Genomic DNA, 20,403 nt, shown 5'->3' with positions numbered 1-20,403 from the left:
ACTCGATGCTTGAGTAATTCGGGCAATTTATTTCGTTCGGTAAATGTAATTTGATTTTTTACCTAATGTTGCAGGAATATGATCTCGAGCAGAAGATCGAAGTCGAGATCAAAATGCGAGAAGGATCAGCAAGGCTTTTGGCAGCGGCTCGACATCGCGCTCAAAGCCTGGAAGCCGCCAGAGCCCTGCTCACATCTAACGAACGCATGTCAGCCTACATGGCGGAGCTTCAACGACGTAAAAAAGAATCATCTAACAAGCCTAGGTGAATATTCCGTTATAGACGATAATCTCCCGCTTAACGCCATTCTTTTCTTTTTCGATTAAATTTTTCCATCGTCCATAATCTTTGTGCTGAATAGCTGAAAATATTATGTTTCGGTCGACTCGAGTTGGTTCGTTGGTTTTCTTTTAAAAATTTTTCTCACCACTATTTTGAGAAAACTTGAATGAAATGTACGGTAAAAATTATACTTTGCAAGACTTCACATCGAGTTTCGCTCCGAAGCATGCAAGGCTTTTAGTTGGAATGTTTATACCGAATCTTATGTGGAGGAAAACTTTTTTTTTTTTTTTTTACTACATCTATAAGCCGTTCATTGTTGTATATGTAATCACAATTGTCGTAAATTACAATTATACTTACATATATGCGAAAAATAACTATGCTTCTTAGCGTTTATACGTAATGTTGATAATAATAATTATTTTTCTTGTGAATACTTTCCATGATAACATTCATTTTAATAATCTTTTCAAGTGACCAAAGCATGAGCTAAATAAGTTTAAATAACGCTTTAATAAAAACTAGTACTGTGCGAATAATCGATTAATAGTAACAATAAATAATCGAATATTCGAAGAAACGATTAATTGGAAAGGCCGATTAACCGATTAATCGCACAGGCTTCAGCCCTAATAGGAATCTTTGAATTTCAATATACCTATCGTTTCGCAATTTCAATAATATTAAGCAATAAATATGTAGAATGATGACACGACGTTGAACCAATATATAACATCGATGTGTGCAGTTTACCCGTAAGTGCGGCAAGAGTCTCACTGTCGGACCTCCGAATACCATTGATGTGGAGGGATTCAGATCACTTCAAGAACCGGGGTGATTATCGACGATTCGCTGTATTCTGCCTGGCACGCGTTGGGACCGAAATCCACGATACGGCCTTGCTTTGTCCGGTAGACAGGGCACTTACCGATGTAACCTTCCCCGATGTACTTATCTTGTGAGTATATTTGCTTCTTTTTCCTCGTTTCTATGGAGTGGTTTCGTTCCTTTACATTTATGAGTGGCGTCGATTTGTTGTACCGACGTTCGTACAATGTGCCGCCGATGGCTGGTTATAATTCCTGTTTTATACTTCATTAGCAACAACGTGCCAGCCGAATTCGAGGTCACGCTGGAGATATACAGCCACATATTGCAGGAGGATTTGAGCATCGCAAGCACGCCCCGTAGAATCAAACGGTCCATTCACTCTTCCATTTCCCGAACAGTTGGAAAAAGACTCGCTGCCTCTCTTAGGGATGAATTAAACTCTGGAGAAATGTAAGTTTGATAGATGATGATTACATGAAACGCATTTAAAATGATGCTACAGTTAGTCTTTACCGATCGAGTAAAATGTCACTCTTATTTAATATTATCAAAGCCTACGCATCACTGATGTGAAAATGCCGCAGTCTGCGCAATTACACAGAGTGCAATGCTTAACAAAAATATCCAAACACTTTTTTAGGTTCATGCTAAAAGAAGGCCAGAAAATGTGAATTCCTACGATAAGGTAATAGTCGAAATAAGTGACATTCAACACGATCGGTAAAGATGGACATCTTCTTAATCTGATTTTTTGTATCTATAATATAGGCAATCGAAAAAATGTCGAATTTTTATAAAGTTTCCATGGTCTTTTGTGGAGTTCTTAGGGCAGTGAAGAGGTTTACGTAATTCTGTGAATCTTCGAGACGTTATCAAAAAGATAAAAATAGGAAGCCTTATTAGAAATTATGAAGTATAATTGTTCAAGAGTTCATCTGCGTTCAATCAGCACAGAATGGTGGTTTGGTGAAATACCACTAACAAGAATGTTTTCCTATTTCAGTGGACCACATTTTGAATTAATGGCATCTGCAAGATTGACTCTAGACGACACAGATGACAACATACACACGCACGACCTTATTCTAAACAACTTAGGTAAGAGACTAGTAATCATTTTTGCCATTATACTATTATGGATTGTTATAAAATAGTATTGAAGTTGACAATTTATCAAGTGTCAATTGAAGTGTCAATAATTAACAAACTTGGAAAACCAATTAGTATATACTTCCCATCCTAGCTATCGTCACGTGGTACTTTAATTCAGAAAATTAATTTTTTTATTTATTTCAGAAAATAAAAATCACTCATTGCCGCTCTTCGGGCACTTCTGCTGCCGGCTGGCTGCGCAACCGGAATGTGTTACCAAAGAAGCATGCAGTGGCAGCATCATCCTTGACGGACAAACCTGCTGGGCAAGAATCCAAAGATTTACACTTCAGGCTTGGGACTCGCGAAAACTCGCTGACGAGGAGCAAAGTCCATTCAGCATCGTGCCGATCAACAGGGTAAATCTTGAAAATATGAAAATGTCCAGAAGAAATTTTTATTTGACATTATTCATGTTTATTAAATAATCATCCTCCAATTTTCCTCCAGGAAACGTTAATTCAACGGTCAAAGTCTTCATCCAGAGAGCTACGAATCAGCAATACGATTGAGGGGTCTGAAAAAATAACGACTTTAAGATTAGAAACTGCTGACGAGGCACAGAAATGGTTGAGGCAACTCGTAGCTCATGCAAAGGATCATTTGAGGTGGAGGCATGCCGCTGAAACTATCCAAGATGTTCCATCTATAGAAAGTGCTAGAAATTCATTCATCAGCAACAAGCGTCAGGGATCCCTTTACGACGAAACGCCATTGATCGGTACGTTTGGTTTCGCCTATTCAATGAAGACTTGAGCCGATACTATACTCGTTTCCCACTTCCTCTGAAATTGAACTGAATCCAGTAAAAAAATAGACTTTTCTTGTGACATTTAACAATTTGAAATTAATAATAAATCGCGCTTGCCATAGAAATCGATTGAAATCTGAAATAGCTTGCTTGCAAAGTCAGTTACATGGCAATCAAACTAATTAAATTTTGTATGGATTTTGATACTATGGGATATTTCGAATCCGTCTGCATTTATGCAATTCAGATTACATTTTACCGAATAACATGGAGTCGTTGACCCCATAAACAACTTTTATTTTATCGCTACACTCAAGAATGATCCGAAATCCTGCAATATTGGTTATTGGCATCGCCATAAATTCTAAGTATGAACTTGTCTTTACATTTAAGAATTTACGAGTTTTTTCTCCTCTTCCATAGAATCTGTTGAAACAGATTACGCAGCGACACGACCAACTGTCCACGAGATTTTTGGGCTGACTCCTAGCACCAGTTTGAGCAGTTGCAGTTCAACAAGCAGCCCTCCAAGCCTTCGTTCGCGATCATTAAGTACCAGTGGGGCCAGAAAATCAGGCAGCGCGACCCTGCGATCACATTGGCCATTCTCAAACAAAAGTCACGATTAAACATGTGATAATTGTATCGACCTTTCAACTTTTCTACATTCGAGTAACCGTGTAAGATAATCCTTTTCACTTTTTGGATGAGAAATACTTGGAGCACGGAAGTCACGATTAATTAAGAAAAATCTTTCGATTTCGGTCAAAGACATTTTGCCCTGGTCTAGTTCACTGAAATTGACCTTTCCACGGGGACGCGAACCTTGTTGTTCGTTTGATTGTTCTATATATCTTTCTTACTTGACTATGCGTAATGTGAATAAGAATCGAAAGAAATAATTTTTAAATTATGTAGCATAACCACGGCAATATAAGTCGTTCATTTCGCAGCATATAAAGTAATTGCTGTTGTGTTCAACACATGAAAGGCTGTAGTCAATTTTTGATTATCATAGACATTGCACCTCCGAGGCATATTGAAAGATATGATAATATTTCAAAACGTAAAAACAAATAATTAAAATGCACATATTATTCGTCCGTTATTTAATGTACGAGAGGACAATCTCGTTGCAGGAGACGGATTTTGTAATCAATACTCAGTAATATTTCTTTAAAAAGAAATACACAAAAATATCGAGATTATTAATATAAAAAATGTCTGAAAAGTACAGTATGATATTGTTTTCTACATAGGTATGTATAATGTGTGTATGCATAATGTAGGTACAAACATTTTTTTACTTTTTCACACCTCGTCTTCAGTTTCGCACAAATAAACTGCGCGTTTATTTGCATTGGGCGAGCATCGCGAAGAAGGTATCAGCATTTGATCTAATAATAAATTAAATTGTCATACAAATAACTAGTATTTCAGTATGAATTGTAACTAAGTGGTCCAATTACGAAGTGCCCTTCAAAAAAAAAAAAAAAAAAAATTCATCAATTTATAGTATGACTTGGACAAAAGATGAATGATGATGGTAAACTTTTTTCTATTTTTTTTTCTTTTGTTTCTTTTTGTTGTGTTTTTCTTTTTGACAAATCAAGTTGTTAGAGATACAGGACAAAGTTTTGTAGGTGTTTCGCAAAGTTGTGATGATGATGCAATAAGTTTCGTTAATTTTATTGCTAAAGAAAGTACAGAGGAAAATATAGTTGATCATACTCATCGGTCATCTCTCATATAGAGCTGAAAATCAGATTCATTTAGAAAGAAGAGCGGGGTGGTACAGTCATCTCTTTTTAAAGGTTTGTTCCACTATTTCACAGCATTGGTATTTACTTATTGTTGTCAAATTATTTTTAGAGCATTTAATTTACAACCGTTTAATTACCGCGTAAAGTACTATTCAGTAATATATACGAAACATGCAAAATGAGAGTCATTATATTCGTCTGTACAACTCAACTCATTAGTTTATAGTATATTATGTAATCGTATCAAGCTGCCATATTATACATCGTATATGAAAAAGAGCTCCATTTCGTTTTTTTCCCTTTTCTTAATCTTTTCTACAGTAAAATTATATACATAACTGTTTATTTCCACGATGTGTGAAAAATATTGCTTCAAGTGGCATACCTGTAAGAAAAAAATAACGATTCAAAACTATGATTTTATGATACAGTTGGGGGGATTTGTCTTGCAATTTTTGAAATGTAATAACACAATATGGTTTTCCTTCTAGTTTCCTTGAATGCTAGTACGTATACATTATAAATAAAAATTTTCTCCGATATTGATACTAGGACCTTTTTGTACGTAATTTTTCATCGCCATTACGGTAGTGTGTATGTGTAGCGTAGAAAAGATTGCAATTAATTGAGAAGTACACTGTATCACTATAATTACAATCTGAATAAAATTACATCTATGATTTAGTAATATGTGTATAATGCAATTGTAATAAAGCAGAGTATTTATAAATATTAGTTTTTATTAATTATCAAAGAAAAGGCGTGCCAATAATTTTATTCTGCTACCTCATTATTGGTATTAAAGATTTAAAAAGTACATGTAATTACATATACAATATTAAAAGCAGATAGTAAAATACAAATCAAACCTTAGATGATGACAGTCAACCAACAAAATATGTCCTTGGAAAGCAAATAGGCTGTCATAAACCTATAGGAATTACATACTATATACCTATTTTTAAATATTGATTTATGAAAACAAAAATTTGTTTTATTTTTACAATATACATGGTTTAAATAATGATTTACAATTAGTAACTTATCTCGTGCTCGCAAAATATCATTGCAAATGTGTAGGTAATACAACTCCAAAAAATGCGTAGAGATTACTATCTTATTGTGACGCAACTAACTCCGCACAATATACAAGTCAGCCGGTCTTTATTTCTTATTGGCGGCTGCACCCATCCCAAGTACAAATGCAATGATGGTGAAAGTCTGGGCTGCAACACGGGCTCGCATCATATACTGTGACATTTGACGATTCCCTGTTTGAAAGCAGTAGAGTCCGTAGGATAGAGCTGCGGTTGTCAAGAAACAGCCTGAAAATGTTGTGAGTAGCATTGAGAAATAATTCTGAAACTTAAGGGTATCTGTAAAATATTTAATAAAGTATGTCAAACAAATACCAATCGGTACCAGAGGGTCTTCTTTGAATTTCCGATTAAATTTCTGCATGAATGTCTCAGGCCCGCGAGCGACGTTGTCCATGTCTTCGCGTAGCTTCACCCAATCCAGCTCGGATAAATTTTCATTTGGAACCGACATAATTATTCTCACGGAATATTCAGACCTAGTTTACACGCTTCAACTATACTGACAACCCCTTTCCCTTAAATCAAAATACGAAAGATGACTTGAACGCACCCCGATTTAGAGGTTTTAGGTTAGGCTAGTGTTATGGTCACGGTCACGGATAGACAGTGTTGCCAGTCTAAAATTTTACTTCGCACTACCCAAGAATATGAAATGTACCAGATTGGAGGCTCTCCGTACTGAAAGTTTCCAGCAGTAAATTACCGACTACGAACAGACAAGATTCTCGCATAAATTTATAACATCCATAAAAAAATTTCATTACTTAATAAAAATAAATGGAAAATCTGAAATACGTTGAGAATAACTGTTATTTCATTTAATTTTTCCCGAACAGTTGACATTTCCTCAAAATTTCGATTATTAATCACGGAGCATCTTTTGTATGTACTCTGAAATAAGTCTTTAATTTTGTAAGTAATTTCGAGACAACCCATACAAACCCGAAAAAACACAACAATGGTTCAATAAAATGCAAAAAGCACAAATTATTCAAATATTTGATGACAAACACGATTCAAATTAATATGTTAATGTATTTCTCGTATTCTACGCAGTAATATAATTACTACAGAATACAAATAGTATCACAACAAATGAGGGCAAATAGTTTGTAGTCTCCTCGACTTTTAGAATATGTTGACATAATATGTAACATAGCGTTTGAATATGTGACATAACATGTGTAAATTATTTCTATATGTTTGGCTGTTTTGCTTGCAATGTCGACGATGGTTGCCCATCCAAGCACGTCGACGTGTTCAATAATCCCTTGGTGTGCAAAATTGCATCGCAGGTGTCGACGCGTCGAGTCGATACCTCACCTTCGTCTACATTGGAATCAACTGCGGAAGTATTCTTTCTACAGAGGCTGAAGAGTGAGGTGAAGATAAACTTGCTCTGATTGATTTCTTGAGGTATAGAAACATCAACGCATCCAAACTATTTTCGCATCGCTTCTTCAATGAAGAGTTCAGTGCATGAATATTAAAAAGCATTGAGATTTCTAACTGTAAGATGCGCGTATATGTTTTTTAACTTTACAAGTTTGAATTAACAGAGTGCCAAAATATTTGATTCTCAGTCAAATGAATTATCGATTAGAACGGCTCGTTCTAGTCTGATTGGATACGAATGATAGCATGAGGAGTCATGTATAATATGTTAGGACAAACAACTGACAAAATACGATGAGTGTTAAAAAATTCGTTTATTTATTCATTTTGGTACAGATAACATGAAATAGTGCTAATACTATCATACATGAGGTATGCTACAGAGATACATTATACCTGCGTGCAGGCCAGATGTTGGAATAAACATGCGAACTAGGATAATAACTATCTTTGTAATATTGTTCATTTTCTGCTTGAGATAATGTATATTACACTTATGTTTTGCTACACATTCTTTCTATCTGTCGGTTTATGCTATGAGACAATTTGTTGAAGTACTCTACTCTGATGCCTGAACGCTTGTACTAGAATGAGGGATTATTGAATACACTATAGGAGAACAGCAAAGAAAACTTCATAGTGATAGATTAATCATTTTCCTTCCCTTTTGTTCTCAAGATCCAGTGCAAAGTTAGAGTAAGTATTGTGTGGGTTTTATTCCGTTAGTCGCAGCGTATTGGGACTGCGCTCAATCGATTTCTCTCGCAAAATTACGTCGGAATAGCGCCCTCAAAAATTAATTGCAGTACTTTTCAAAGTCGTCGAAATTTTCGTCAAAAATCCAAAGGGGTTAGCCTTGCTTTTTTTTCGATTTTTGGAGCCGAAAATTTCTGGTCTCTGAATTGTTTTGTATGACCGTTTCCTGGCTAATTGGAACCCCAGGAACTCAAAAAACACATTAAAAAAAGCGTAGGACCAACAGCAGAGAAATGACGATGGAAATCTGCAGTTTTTTGGCTGTAACTTTTGATCCGTTGCTCGCAGCGTATTGGGACTGCGCTCAATCGATTTCTCTCGCAAAATTACGTCGGAATAGCGCCCTCAAAAATTAATTGCAGTACTTTTCAAAGTCGTCGAAATTTTCGTCAAAAATCCAAAGGGGTTAGCCTTGCTTTTTGTTCGATTTTTGGAGCCGAAAATTTCTGGTCTCTGAATTGTTTTGTATGACCGTTTCCTGGCTAATTGGAACCCCAGGAACTCAAAAAACACATTAAAAAAAGCGTAGGACCAACAGCAGAGAAATGACGATGGAAATCTGCAGTTTTTTGGCTGTAACTTTTGATCCGTTGCTCGCAGCGTATCGGGACTGCGCTCAATCGATTTCTCTCGCAAAATTACGTCGGAATAGCGCCCTCAAAATTTAATTGCAGCACTTTTCAAAGTCGTCGAAATTTTCGTCAAATATCCAAAGGGGTTAGCCTTGCTTTTTTTTTCGATTTTTGGAGCCGAAAATTTCTGGTCTCTGAATTGTTTTGTATGACCGTTTCCTGGCTAATTGGAACCCCAGGAACTCAAAAAACACATTAAAAAAAGCGTAGGACCAACAGCAGAGAAACGACGATGGAAATCTGCAGTTTTTTGGCTGTAACTTTTGATCCGTTGCTCGCAGCGTATTGGGACTGCGCTCAATCGATTTCTCTCGCAAAATTACGTCGGAATAGCGCCCTTAGAAATTAATTACAGCACTTTTCAAAGTCGTCGAAATTTTCGTCAAAAATCCAAAGGGGTTAGCCTTGCTTTTTTTGCGATTTTTGGAGCCGAAAATTTCTGGTCTCTGAATTGTTTTGTATGACCGTTTTCTGGCTAATTGGAACCCCAGGAACTCAAAAAACACATTGAAAAAAGCGTAGGACCAACAGCAGAGAAACGGCGATGGAAATCTGCAGTTTTTTGGCTGTAACTTTTGATCTGTTGCTCGCAGCGTATTGGGACTGCGCTCAATCGATTTCTCTCGCAAAATTACGTCGGAATAGCGCCCTCAAAAATTAATTGCAGCACTTTTCAAAGTCGTCGAAATTTTCGTCAAAAATCCAAAGGGGTTAGCCTTGCTTTTTTTGCGATTTTCGAAGCCGAAAATTTCTGGTCTCCGAATTGTTTTGTATGACCGTTTCTTGGCTAATTGGAACCCCAGAAACTCAAAAAACACATTAAAAAAAGCGTAGGACCAACAGCAGAGAAACGACGATGGAAATCTGCAGTTTTTTGGCTGTAACTTTTGATCCGTTGCTCGCAGCGTATTGGGACTGCGCTCAATCGATTTCTCTCGCAAAATTACGTCGGAATAGCGCCCTCAAAAATTAATTGCAGCACTCTTCAAAGTCGTCGAAATTTTCGTCAAAAATCCAAAGGGGTTAGCCTTGCTTTTTTTGCGATTTTTTGAGCCGAAAATTTCTGGTCTCTGAATTGTTTTGTATGACCGTTTCCTGGCTAATTGGAACCCCAGGAATTCAAAAAACACATTGAAAAAAGCGTAGGACCAACAGCAGAGGAATGACGATGGAAATCTGCAGTTTTTTGGCTGTAACTTTTGATCCGTTGCTCGCAGCGTATTGGGACTGCGCTCAATCGATTTCTCTCGCAAAATAACGTCGGAATAGCGCCCTCAAGAATTAATTGCAGCACTTTTCGAAGTCGTCGAAATTTTCGTCAAAAATCCAAAGGGGTCAGCCTTGCTTTTTTTTCGATTTTTGGAGCCGAAAATTTCTGGTCTCTGAATTGTTTTGTATGACCGTTTCCTGGCTAATTGAAACCCCAGGAACTCAAAGAACACATTAAAAAAAGCGTAGGACCAACAGCAGAGAAACGGCGATGGAAATCTGCAGTTTTTTGGCTGTAACTTTTGATCCGTTGCTCGCAGCGTATTGGGACTGCGCTCAATCGATTTCTCTCGCAAAATAACGTCGGAATAGCGCCCTCAAGAATTAATTGCAGCACTTTTCAAAGTCGTCGAAATTTTCGTCAAAAATCCAAAGGGGTCAGCCTTGCTTTTTTTTCGATTTTTGGAGCCGAAAATTTCTGGTCTCTGAATTGTTTTGTATGACCGTTTCCTGGCTAATTGAAACCCCAGGAACTCAAAAAACACATTAAAAAAAGCGTAGGACCAACAGCAGAGAAACGGCGATGGAAATCTGCAGTTTTTTGGCTGTAACTTTTGATCCGTTGCTCGCAGCGTATTGGGACTGCGCTCAATCGATTTCTCTCGCGAAATTACGTCGAAATAGTGCCCTCAAAAATTGATTGCAGCACTTTTCAAAGTCGTCGAAATTTTCGTCAAAAATCCAAAGTGGTTAGCCTTGCTTTTTTTGCGATTTTCGGAGCCGGAAATTTCTGGTCTCCGAATTGTTTTGTATGACCGTTTCTTGGCTAATTGGAACCCCAGAAACTCGAAAGACACATTAAAAAAAGCGTAGGACCAACAGCAGAGAAACGACGATGGAAATCTGCAGTTTTTTGGCTGTAGCTTTTGATCCGTTGCTCGCAGCGTATTGGGACTGCGCTCAATCGATTTCTCTCGCAAAATTACGTCGGAATAGCGCCCTCAAAAATTAATTGCAGCACTCTTCAAAGTCGTCGAAATTTTCGTCAAAAATCCAAAGGGGTTAGCCTTGCTTTTTGTTCGATTTTTGAAGCCGAAAATTTCTGGTCTCCGAATTGTTTTGTATGACCGTTTTTTGGCTAATTGGAACCCCAGGAACTCAAAAAACACATTGAAAAAAGCGTAGGACCAACAGCAGAGAAACGACGATGGAAATCTGCAGTTTTTTGGCTGTAACTTTTGATCCGTTGCTCGCAGCGTATTGGGACTGCGCTCAATCGATTTCTCTCGCAAAATTACGTCGGAATAGCGCCCTCGAAAATTAATTACAGCACTTTTCAAAGTCGTCGAAATTTTCGTCAAAAATCCAAAGGGGTTAGCCTTGCTTTTTTTTGCGATTTTTGGAGCTGAAAATTTCTGGTCTCTGAATTGTTTTGTATGACCGTTTCCTGGCTAATTGGGACCCCAGGAACTCAATAAACACATGAAAGAAAGCGTAGGACCAACAGCAGAGAAACGGCGATGGAAATCTGCAGTTTTTTGGCTGTAACTTTTGATCCGTTGCGCAGAGCGTATTGGGACTGCGCTCAATCGATTTCTCTCGCAAAATTACGTCGGAATAGCGCCCTCAAAAATTAATTGCAGCACTTTTCAAAGTCGTCGAAATTTTCGTCAAAAATCCAAAGGGGTTAGCCTTGCTTTTTTTGCGATTTTTGGAGCCGAAAATTTCTGGTCTCTGAATTGTTTTGTATGACCGTTTCCTGGCTAATTGGGACCCCAGGAACTCAAAAAACACATTAAAAAAAGCGTAGGACCAACAGCAGAGAAACGGCGATGGAAATCTGCAGTTTTTTGGCTGTAACTTTTGATCCGTTGCTCGCAGCGTATTGGGACTGCGCTCAATCGATTTCTCTCGCAAAATTACGTCGGAATAGCGCCCTCAAAAATTAATTGCAGCACTTTTCAAAGTCGTCGAAATTTTCGTCAAAAATCCAAAGGGGTTAGCCTTGCTTTTTGTTCGATTTTTGGAGCCGAAAATTTCTGGTCTCTGAATTGTTTTGTATGACCGTTTCCTGGCCAATTGGGACCCCAGGAACTCAAAAAACACATTAAAAAAAGCGTAGGACCAACAGCAGAGAAACGGCGATGGAAATCTGCAGTTTTTTGGCTGTAACTTTTGATCCGTTGCTCGCAGCGTATTGGGACTGCGCTCAATCGATTTCTCTCGCAAAATTACGTCGAAATAGTGCCCTCAAAAATTGATTGCAGCACTTTTCAAAGTCGTCGAAATTTTCGTCAAAAATCCAAAGGGGTTAGCCTTGCTTTTTTTGCGATTTTCGAAGCCGAAAATTTCTGGTCTCCGAATTGTTTTGTATGACCGTTTCTTGGCTAATTGGAACCCCAGAAACTCAGAAAACACATTAAAAATAGCGTAGGACCAACAGCAGAGAAACGACGATGGAAATCTGCAGTTTTTTGGCTGTAACTTTTGATCCGTTGCTCGCAGCGTATTGGGACTGCGCTCAATCGATTTCTCTCGCAAAATTACGTCGGAATAGCGCCCTCAAAAATTAATTGCAGCACTCTTCAAAGTCGTCGAAATTTTCGTCAAAAATCCAAAGGGGTTAGCCTTGCTTCTTTTGCGATTTTTTGAGCCGAAAATTTCTGGTCTCTGAATTGTTTTGTATGACCGTTTCCTGGCTAATTGGAACCCCAGGAACTCAAAAAACACATTGAAAAAAGCGTAGGACCAACAGCAGAGAAATTACGATGGAAATCTGCAGTTTTTTGGCTGTAACTTTTGATCCGTTGCTCGCAGCGTATTGGGACTGCGCTCAATCGATTTCTCTCGCAAAATAACGTCGGAATAGCGCCCTCAAAAATTAATTGCAGCACTTTTCAAAGTCGTCGAAATTTTCGTCAAAAATCCAAAGGGGTTAGCCTTGCTTTTTTTTGCGATTTTTGGAGCCGAAAATTTCTGGTCTCTGAATTGTTTTGTATGACCGTTTTTTGGCTAATTGGAACTCCAGGAACTCAAAAAACACATTAAAAAAAGCGTAGGACCAACAGCAGAGAAACGACGATGGAAATCTGCAGTTTTTCGGCTGTAACTTTTGATCCGTTGCTCGCAGCGTATTGGGACTGCGCTCAATCGATTTCTCTCGCAAAATTACGTCGGAATAGCGCCCTTAAAAATTAATTACAGCACTTTTCAAAGTCGTCGAAATTTTCGTCAAAAATCCAAAGGGGTTAGCCTTGCTTTTTTTGCGATTTTTGGAGCCGAAAATTTCTGGTCTCCGAATTGTTTTGTATGACCGTTTCTTGGCTAATTGGAACCCCAGGAACTCAAAAAACACATTAAAAAAAGCGTAGGACCAACAGCAGAGAAACGACGATGGAAATCTGCAGTTTTTCGGCTGTAACTTTTGATCCGTTGCTCGCAGCGTATTGGGACTGCGCCCAATCGATTTCTCTCGCAAAATTACGTCGGAATAGCGCCCTTAAAAATTAATTACAGCACTTTTCAAAGTCGTCGAAATTTTCGTCAAAATCCAAAGGGGTTAGCCTTGCTTTTTTTGCGATTTTTGGAGCCGAAAATTTCTGGTCCCTGAATTGTTTTGTATGACCGTTTCCTGGCTAATTGGGACCCCAGGAACTCAATAAACACATTAAAGAAAGCGTAGGACCAACAGCAGAGAAACGGCGATGGAAATCTGCAGTTTTTTGGCTGTAACTTTTGATCCGTTGCTCGCAGCGTATTGGGACTGCGCTCAATCGATTTCTCTCGCAAAATTACGTCGGAATAGCGCCCTCAAAAATTAATTGCAGCACTTTTCAAAGTCGTCGAAATTTTCGTCAAAAATCCAAAGGGGTTAGCCTTGCTTTTTTTTCGATTTTTGGAGCCGAAAATTTCTGGTCTCTGAATTGTTTTGTATGACCGTTTCCTGGCTAATTGGAACCCCAGGAACTCAAAAAACACATTAAAAAAAGCGTAGGACCAACAGCAGAGAAATGACGATGGAAATCTGCAGTTTTTTGGCTGTAACTTTTGATCCGTTGCTCGCAGCGTATTGGGACTGCGCTCAATCGATTTCTCTCGCAAAATTACGTCGGAATAGCGCCCTCAAAAATTAATTGCAGCACTTTTCAAAGTCGTCGAAATTTTCTTCAAAAATCCAAAGGGGTTAGCCTTGCTTTTTTTGCGATTTTCGGAGCCGAAAATTTCTGGTCTCCGAATTGTTTTGTATGACCGTTTCTTGGCTAATTGGAACCCCAGAAACTCGAAAAACACATTAAAAAAAGCGTAGGACCAACAGCAGAGAAACGACGATGGAAATCTGCAGTTTTTTGGCTGTAACTTTTGATCCGTTGCTCGCAGCGTATTGGGACTTCGCTCAATCGATTTCTCTCGCAAAATTACGTCGGAATAGCGCCCTCAAAAATTAATTGCAGCACACTTCAAAGTCGTCGAAATTTTCGTCAAAAATCCAAAGGGGTTAGCCTTGCTTTTTGTTCGATTTTTGGAGCCGAAAATTTCTGGTCTCTGAATTGTTTTGTATGACCGTTTTTTGACTAATTGGAACCCCAGGAACTCAAAAAACACATTAAAAAAAGCGTAGGACCAACAGCAGAGAAACGACGATGGAAATCTGCAGTTTTTTGGCTGTAACTTTTGATCCGTTGCTCGCAGCGTATTGGGACTGCGCTCAATCGATTTCTCTCGCAAAATTACGTCGGAATAGCGCCCTTAAAAATTAATTACAGCACTTTTCAAAGTCGTCGAAATTTTCGTTGAAAATCCAAAGGGGTTAGCCTTGCTTTTTTTGCGATTTTTGGAGCCGAAAATTTCTGGTCTCTGAATTGTTTTGTATGACCGTTTTCTGGCTAATTGGAACCCCAGGAACTCAAAAAACACATTGAAAAAAGCGTAGGACCAACAGCAGAGAAACGGCGATGGAAATCTGCAGTTTTTTGGCTGTAACTTTTGATCCGTTGCTCGCAGCGTAGTGGGACTGCGCTCAATCGATTTCTCTCTCAAAATTACGTCGGAATAGCGCCCTCAAAAATTAATTGCAGCACTTTTCAAAGTCGTCGAAATTTTCGTCAAAAATCCAAAGGGGTTAGCCTTGCTTTTTTTGCGATTTTTGGAGCCGAAAATTTCTGGTCTCTGAATTGTTTTGTATGACCGTTTCCTGGCTAATTGGGACCCCAGGAACTCAAAAAACACATTAAAAAAAGCGTAGGACCAACAGCAGAGAAACGGCGATGGAAATCTGCAGTTTTTTGGCTGTAACTTTTGATCCGTTGCTCGCAGCGTATTGGGACTGCGCTCAATCGATTTCTCTCGCAAAATTACGTCGGAATAGCGCCCTCAAAAATTAATTGCAGCACTCTTCAAAGTCGTCGAAATTTTCGTCAAAAATCCAAAGGGGTTAGCCTTGCTTTTTGTTCGATTTTTGGAGCCGAAAATTTCTGGTCTCTGAATTGTTTTGTATGACCGTTTTTTGGCTAATTGGAACCCCAGGAACTCAAAAAACACATTAAAAAAAGCGTAGGACCAACAGCAGAGAAACGGCGATGGAAATCTGCAGTTTTTTGGCTGTAACTTTTGATCCGTTGCTCGCAGCGTATTGGGACTGCGCTCAATCGATTTCTCTCGCAAAATTACGTCGGAATAGCGCCCTCAAAAATTAATTGCAGCACTTTTCAAAGTCGTCGAAATTTTCGTCAAAATCCAAAGGGGTTAGCCTTGCTTTTTTTGCGATTTTTGGAGCCGAAAATTTCTGGTCTCTGAATTGTTTTGTATGACCGTTTCCTGGCTAATTGGGACCCCAGGAACTCAATAAACACATTAAAGAAAGCGTAGGACCAACAGCAGAGAAACGGCGATCGAAATCTGCAGTTTTTTGGCTGTAACTTTTGATCCGTTGCGCAGAGCGTATTGGGACTGCGCTCAATCGATTTCTCTCGCAAAATTACGTCGGAATAGCGCCCTCAAAAATTAATTACAGCACTTTTCAAAGTCGTTGAAATTTTCGTCAAAATCCAAAGGGGTTAGCCTTGCTTTTTTTGCGATTTTTGGAGCCGAAAATTTCTGGTCTCTGAATTGTTTTGTATGACCGTTTCCTGGCTAATTGGGACCCCAGGAACTCAATAAACACATTAAAGAAAGCGTAGGACCAACAGCAGAGAAACGGCGATGGAAATCTGCAGTTTTTTGGCTGTAACTTTTGATCCGTTGCGCAGAGCGTATTGGGACTGCGCTCAATCGATTTCTCTCGCAAAATTACGTCGGAATAGCGCCCTCAAAAATTAATTGCAGCACTTTTCAAAGTCGTCGAAATTTTCGTCAAAAATCCAAAGGGGTTAGCCTTGCTTTTTTTTGCGATTTTTGGAGCCGAAAATTTCTGGTCTCTGAATTGTTTTGTATGACCGTTTTTTGGCCAATTGGAACTCCAGGAACTCAAAAAACACATTAAAAAAAGCGTAGGACCAACAGCAGAGAAACGACGATGGAAATCTGCAGTTTTTCGGCTGTAACTTTTGATCCGTTGCTCGCAGCGTATTGGGACTGCGCTCAATCGATTTCTCTCGCAAAATTACGTCGGAATAGCGCCCTTAAAAATTAATTACAGCACTTTTCAAAGTCGTCGAAATTTTCGTCAAAAATCCAAAGGGGTTAGCCTTGCTTTTTTTGCGATTTTTGGAGCCGAAAATTTCTGGTCTCCGAATTGTTTTGTATGACCGTTTCTTGGCTAATTGGAACCCCAGGAACTCAAAAAACACATTAAAAAAAGCGTAGGACCAACAGCAGAGAAACGACGATGGAAATCTGCAGTTTTTCGGCTGTAACTTTTGATCCGTTGCTCGCAGCGTATTGGGACTGCGCCCAATCGATTTCTCTCGCAAAATTACGTCGGAATAGCGCCCTTAAAAATTAATTACAGCACTTTTCAAAGTCGTCGAAATTTTCGTCAAAATCCAAAGGGGTTAGCCTTGCTTTTTTTGCGATTTTTGGAGCCGAAAATTTCTGGTCCCTGAATTGTTTTGTATGACCGTTTCCTGGCTAATTGGGACCCCAGGAACTCAATAAACACATTAAAGAAAGCGTAGGACCAACAGCAGAGAAACGGCGATGGAAATCTGCAGTTTTTTGGCTGTAACTTTTGATCCGTTGCTCGCAGCGTATTGGGACTGCGCTCAATCGATTTCTCTCGCAAAATTACGTCGGAATAGCGCCCTCAAAAATTAATTGCAGCACTTTTCATAGTCGTCGAAATTTTCGTCAAAAATCCAAAGGGGTTAGCCTTGCTTTTTGTTCGATTTTTGAAGCCGAAAATTTCTGGTCTCCGAATTGTTTTGTATGACCGTTTTTTGGCTAATTGGAACCCCAGGAACTCAAAAAACACATTGAAAAAAGCGTAGGACCAACAGCAGAGAAACGACGATGGAAATCTGCAGTTTTTTGGCTGTAACTTTTGATCCGTTGCTCGCAGCGTATTGGGACTGCGCTCAATCGATTTCTCTCGCAAAATTACGTCGGAATAGCGCCCTCAAAAATTAATTGCAGCACTTTTCAAAGTCGTCGAAATTTTCTTCAAAAATCCAAAGGGGTTAGCCTTGCTTTTTTTGCGATTTGCGGAGCCGAAAATTTCTGGTCTCCGAATTGTTTTGTATGACCGTTTCTTGGCTAATTGGAACCCCAGAAACTCGAAAAACACATTAAAAAAAGCGTAGGACCAACAGCAGAGAAACGACGATGGAAATCTGCAGTTTTTTGGCTGTAACTTTTGATCCGTTGCTCGCAGCGTATTGGGACTTCGCTCAATCGATTTCTCTCGCAAAATTACGTCGGAATAGCGCCCTCAAAAATTAATTGCAGCACTCTTCAAAGTCGTCGAAATTTTCGTCAAAAATCCAAAGGGGTTAGCCTTGCTTTTTGTTCGATTTTTGGAGCCGAAAATTTCTGGTCTCTGAATTGTTTTGTATGACCGTTTTTTGGCTAATTGGAACCCCAGGAACTCAAAAAACACATTAAAAAAAGCGTAGGACCAACAGCAGAGAAACGACGATGGAAATCTGCAGTTTTTTGGCTGTAACTTTTGATCCGTTGCTCGCAGCGTATTGGGACTGCGCTCAATCGATTTCTCTCGCAAAATTACGTCGGAATGGCGCCCTTAAAAATTAATTACAGCACTTTTCAAAGTCGTCAAAATTTTCGTTAAAAATCCAAAGGGGTTAGCCTTGCTTTTTTTGCGATATTTGGAGCCGGAAATTTCTGGTCTCTGAATTGTTTTGTATGACCGTTTTCTGGCTAATTGGAACCCCAGGAACTCAAAAAACACATTGAAAAAAGCGTAGGACCAACAGCAGAGAAACGGCGATGGAAATCTGCAGTTTTTTGGCTGTAACTTTTGATCCGTTGCTCGCAGCGTATTGGGACTGCGCTCAATCGATTTCTCTCTCAAAATTACGTCGGAATAGCGCCCTCAAAAATTAATTGCAGCACTTTTCAAAGTCGTCGAAATTTTCGTCAAAAATCCAAAGGGGTTAGCCTTGCTTTTTTTGCGATTTTTGGAGCCGAAAATTTCTGGTTTCTGAATAGTTTTGTATGACCGTTTTCTGGCTAATTGGGACCCCAGGAACTCAAAAAACACATTAAAAAAAGCGTAGGACCAACAGCAGAGAAACGGCGATGGAAATCTGCAGTTTTTTGGCTGTAACTTTTGATCCGTTGCTCGCAGCGTATTGGGACTGCGCTCAATCGATTTCTCTCGCAAAATTACGTCGGAATAGCGCCCTCAAAAATTAATTGCAGCTCTTTTCAAAGTCGTTGAAATTTTCGTCAAAAATCCAAAGGGGTTAGCCTTGCTTTTTTTTGCGATTTTTGGAGCCGAAAATTTCTGGTCTCTGAATTGTTTTGTATGACCGTTTTTTGGCTAATTGGAACCCCAGGAACTCAAAAAACACATTAAAAAAAGCGTAGGACCAACAGCAGAGAAACGACGATGGAAATCTGCAGTTTTTCGGCTGTAACTTTTGATCCGTTGCTCGCAGCGTATTGGGACTGCGCTCAATCGGTTTCTCTCGCAAAATTACGTCGGAATAGCGCCCTTAAAAATTAATTACAGCACTTTTCAAAGTCGTCGAAATTTTCGTCAAAATCCAAAGGGGTTAGCCTTGCTTTTTTTGCGATTTTTGGAGCCGAAAATTTCTGGTCTCTGAATTGTTTTGTATGACCGTTTCCTGGCTAATTGGGACCCCAGGAACTCAATAAACACATTAAAGAAAGCGTAGGACCAACAGCAGAGAAACGGCGATGGAAATCTGCAGTTTTTTGGCTGTAACTTTTGATCCGTTGCGCAGAGCGTATTGGGACTGCGCTCAATCGATTTCTCTCGCAAAATTACGTCGGAATAGCGCCCTCAAAAATTAATTGCAGCACTTTTCAAAGTCGTCGAAATTTTCGTCAAAAATCCAAAGGGGTTAGCCTTGCTTTTTTTTGCGATTTTTGGAGCCGAAAATTTCTGGTCTCTGAATTGTTTTGTATGACCGTTTTTTGGCTACTTGAAACTCCAGGAACTCAAAAAACACATTAAAAAAAGCGTAGGACCAACAGCAGAGAAACGACGATGGAAATCTGCAGTTTTTCGGCTGTAACTTTTGATCCGTTGCTCGCAGCGTATTGGGACTGCGCTTAATCGATTTCTCTCGCAAAATTACGTCGGAATAGCGCCCTTAAAAATTAATTACAGCACTTTTCAAAGTCGTCGAAATTTTCGTCAAAAATCCAAAGGGGTTAGCCTTGCTTTTTTTGCGATTTTTGGAGCCGAAAATTTCTGGTCTCCGAATTGTTTTGTATGACCGTTTCTTGGCTAATTGGAACCCCAGGAACTCAAAAAACACATTAAAAAACGCGGAGGACCAACAGCAGAGAAACGACGATGGAAATCTGCAGTTTTTCGGCTGTAACTTTTGATCCGTTGCTCGCAGCGTATTGGGACTGCGCTCAATGGATTTCTCTCGCAAAATTACGTCGGAATAGTGCCCTCAAAAATTGATTGCAGCACTTTTCAAAGTCGTCGAAATTTTCGTCAAAAATCCAAAGGGGTTAGCCTTGCTTTTTTTGCGATTTTTGGAGCCGAAAATTTCTGGTCTCCGAATTGTTTTGTATGACCGTTTCTTGGCTAATTGGAACCCCAGGAACTCAAAAAACACATTAAAAAAAGCGTAGGACCAACAGCAGAGAAACGACGATGGAAATCTGCAGTTCTTCGGCTGTAACTTTTGATCCGTTGCTCGCAGCGTATTGGGACTGCGCTCAATCGATTTCTCTCGCAAAATTACGTCGGAATAGCGCCCTTAAAAATTAATTACAGCACTTTTCAAAGTCGTCGAAATTTTCGTTAAAAATCCAAAGGGGTTAGCCTTGCTTTTTTTTCGATTTTTGGAGCCGAAAATTTCTGGTCTCTGAATTGTTTTGTATGACCGTTTTCTGGCTAATTGGAACCCCAGGAACTCAAAAAACA

The 20,403-nt window shown here is 39.2% G+C and overlaps 2 protein-coding genes across 3 annotated transcripts in view; one reads left to right on the top strand and one right to left on the bottom strand.

Annotated features, from left to right (window-relative positions):
* Nucleotides 1–4,129, top strand: part of LOC124409856 (rhotekin-like) — a 66,313-nt gene extending 62,184 nt beyond the window's left edge. For both annotated transcript variants that reach the window (XM_046887764.1, XM_046887763.1), the window contains exons 2-8: nt 75–265; nt 1,035–1,244; nt 1,388–1,567; nt 2,121–2,215; nt 2,414–2,628; nt 2,720–2,990; nt 3,444–4,129. In XM_046887764.1, coding sequence (XP_046743720.1) covers nt 75–265; nt 1,035–1,244; nt 1,388–1,567; nt 2,121–2,215; nt 2,414–2,628; nt 2,720–2,990; nt 3,444–3,649 — 1,368 coding nt within the window. In that variant the 3' untranslated portion in view covers nt 3,650–4,129. The remainder of the gene's footprint in view (nt 1–74; nt 266–1,034; nt 1,245–1,387; nt 1,568–2,120; nt 2,216–2,413; nt 2,629–2,719; nt 2,991–3,443) is intronic.
* A 770-nt stretch (nt 4,130–4,899) lies between these two features.
* Nucleotides 4,900–6,453, bottom strand: LOC124409861 (HIG1 domain family member 2A, mitochondrial). The gene is made up of 2 exons (XM_046887771.1): nt 6,196–6,453; nt 4,900–6,108 (listed from the first exon to the last, which is right to left on the bottom strand). The coding sequence occupies exons 1-2, from the start codon at nt 6,332–6,334 to the stop codon at nt 5,948–5,950; spliced, it is 300 nt and encodes a 99-aa protein (XP_046743727.1). The 5' UTR covers nt 6,335–6,453; the 3' UTR covers nt 4,900–5,947.
* Between the last annotated feature and the right edge of the window lie 13,950 nt (nt 6,454–20,403).

Source organism: Diprion similis, chromosome 8, assembly GCF_021155765.1.
Source record: "Diprion similis isolate iyDipSimi1 chromosome 8, iyDipSimi1.1, whole genome shotgun sequence".
Classification (NCBI taxonomy): domain Eukaryota; kingdom Metazoa; phylum Arthropoda; class Insecta; order Hymenoptera; family Diprionidae; genus Diprion; species Diprion similis.
Note: the sequence above shows the minus strand (reverse complement) of the source record. Positions and strands in the feature narration are given on the sequence as shown.

Bases quoted from the DNA above. Each gene is read 5' to 3' on its own strand.
- LOC124409861 (XM_046887771.1), bottom strand. From the start codon at position 6,334: ATGTCGGTTCCAAATGAAAATTTATCCGAGCTGGATTGGGTGAAGCTA. The intron at 6,109-6,195 runs GTATTTGTTTGA...CAACATTTTCAG, and splicing joins AGACCCTCTGGTACCGATTG to GCTGTTTCTTGACAACCGCA.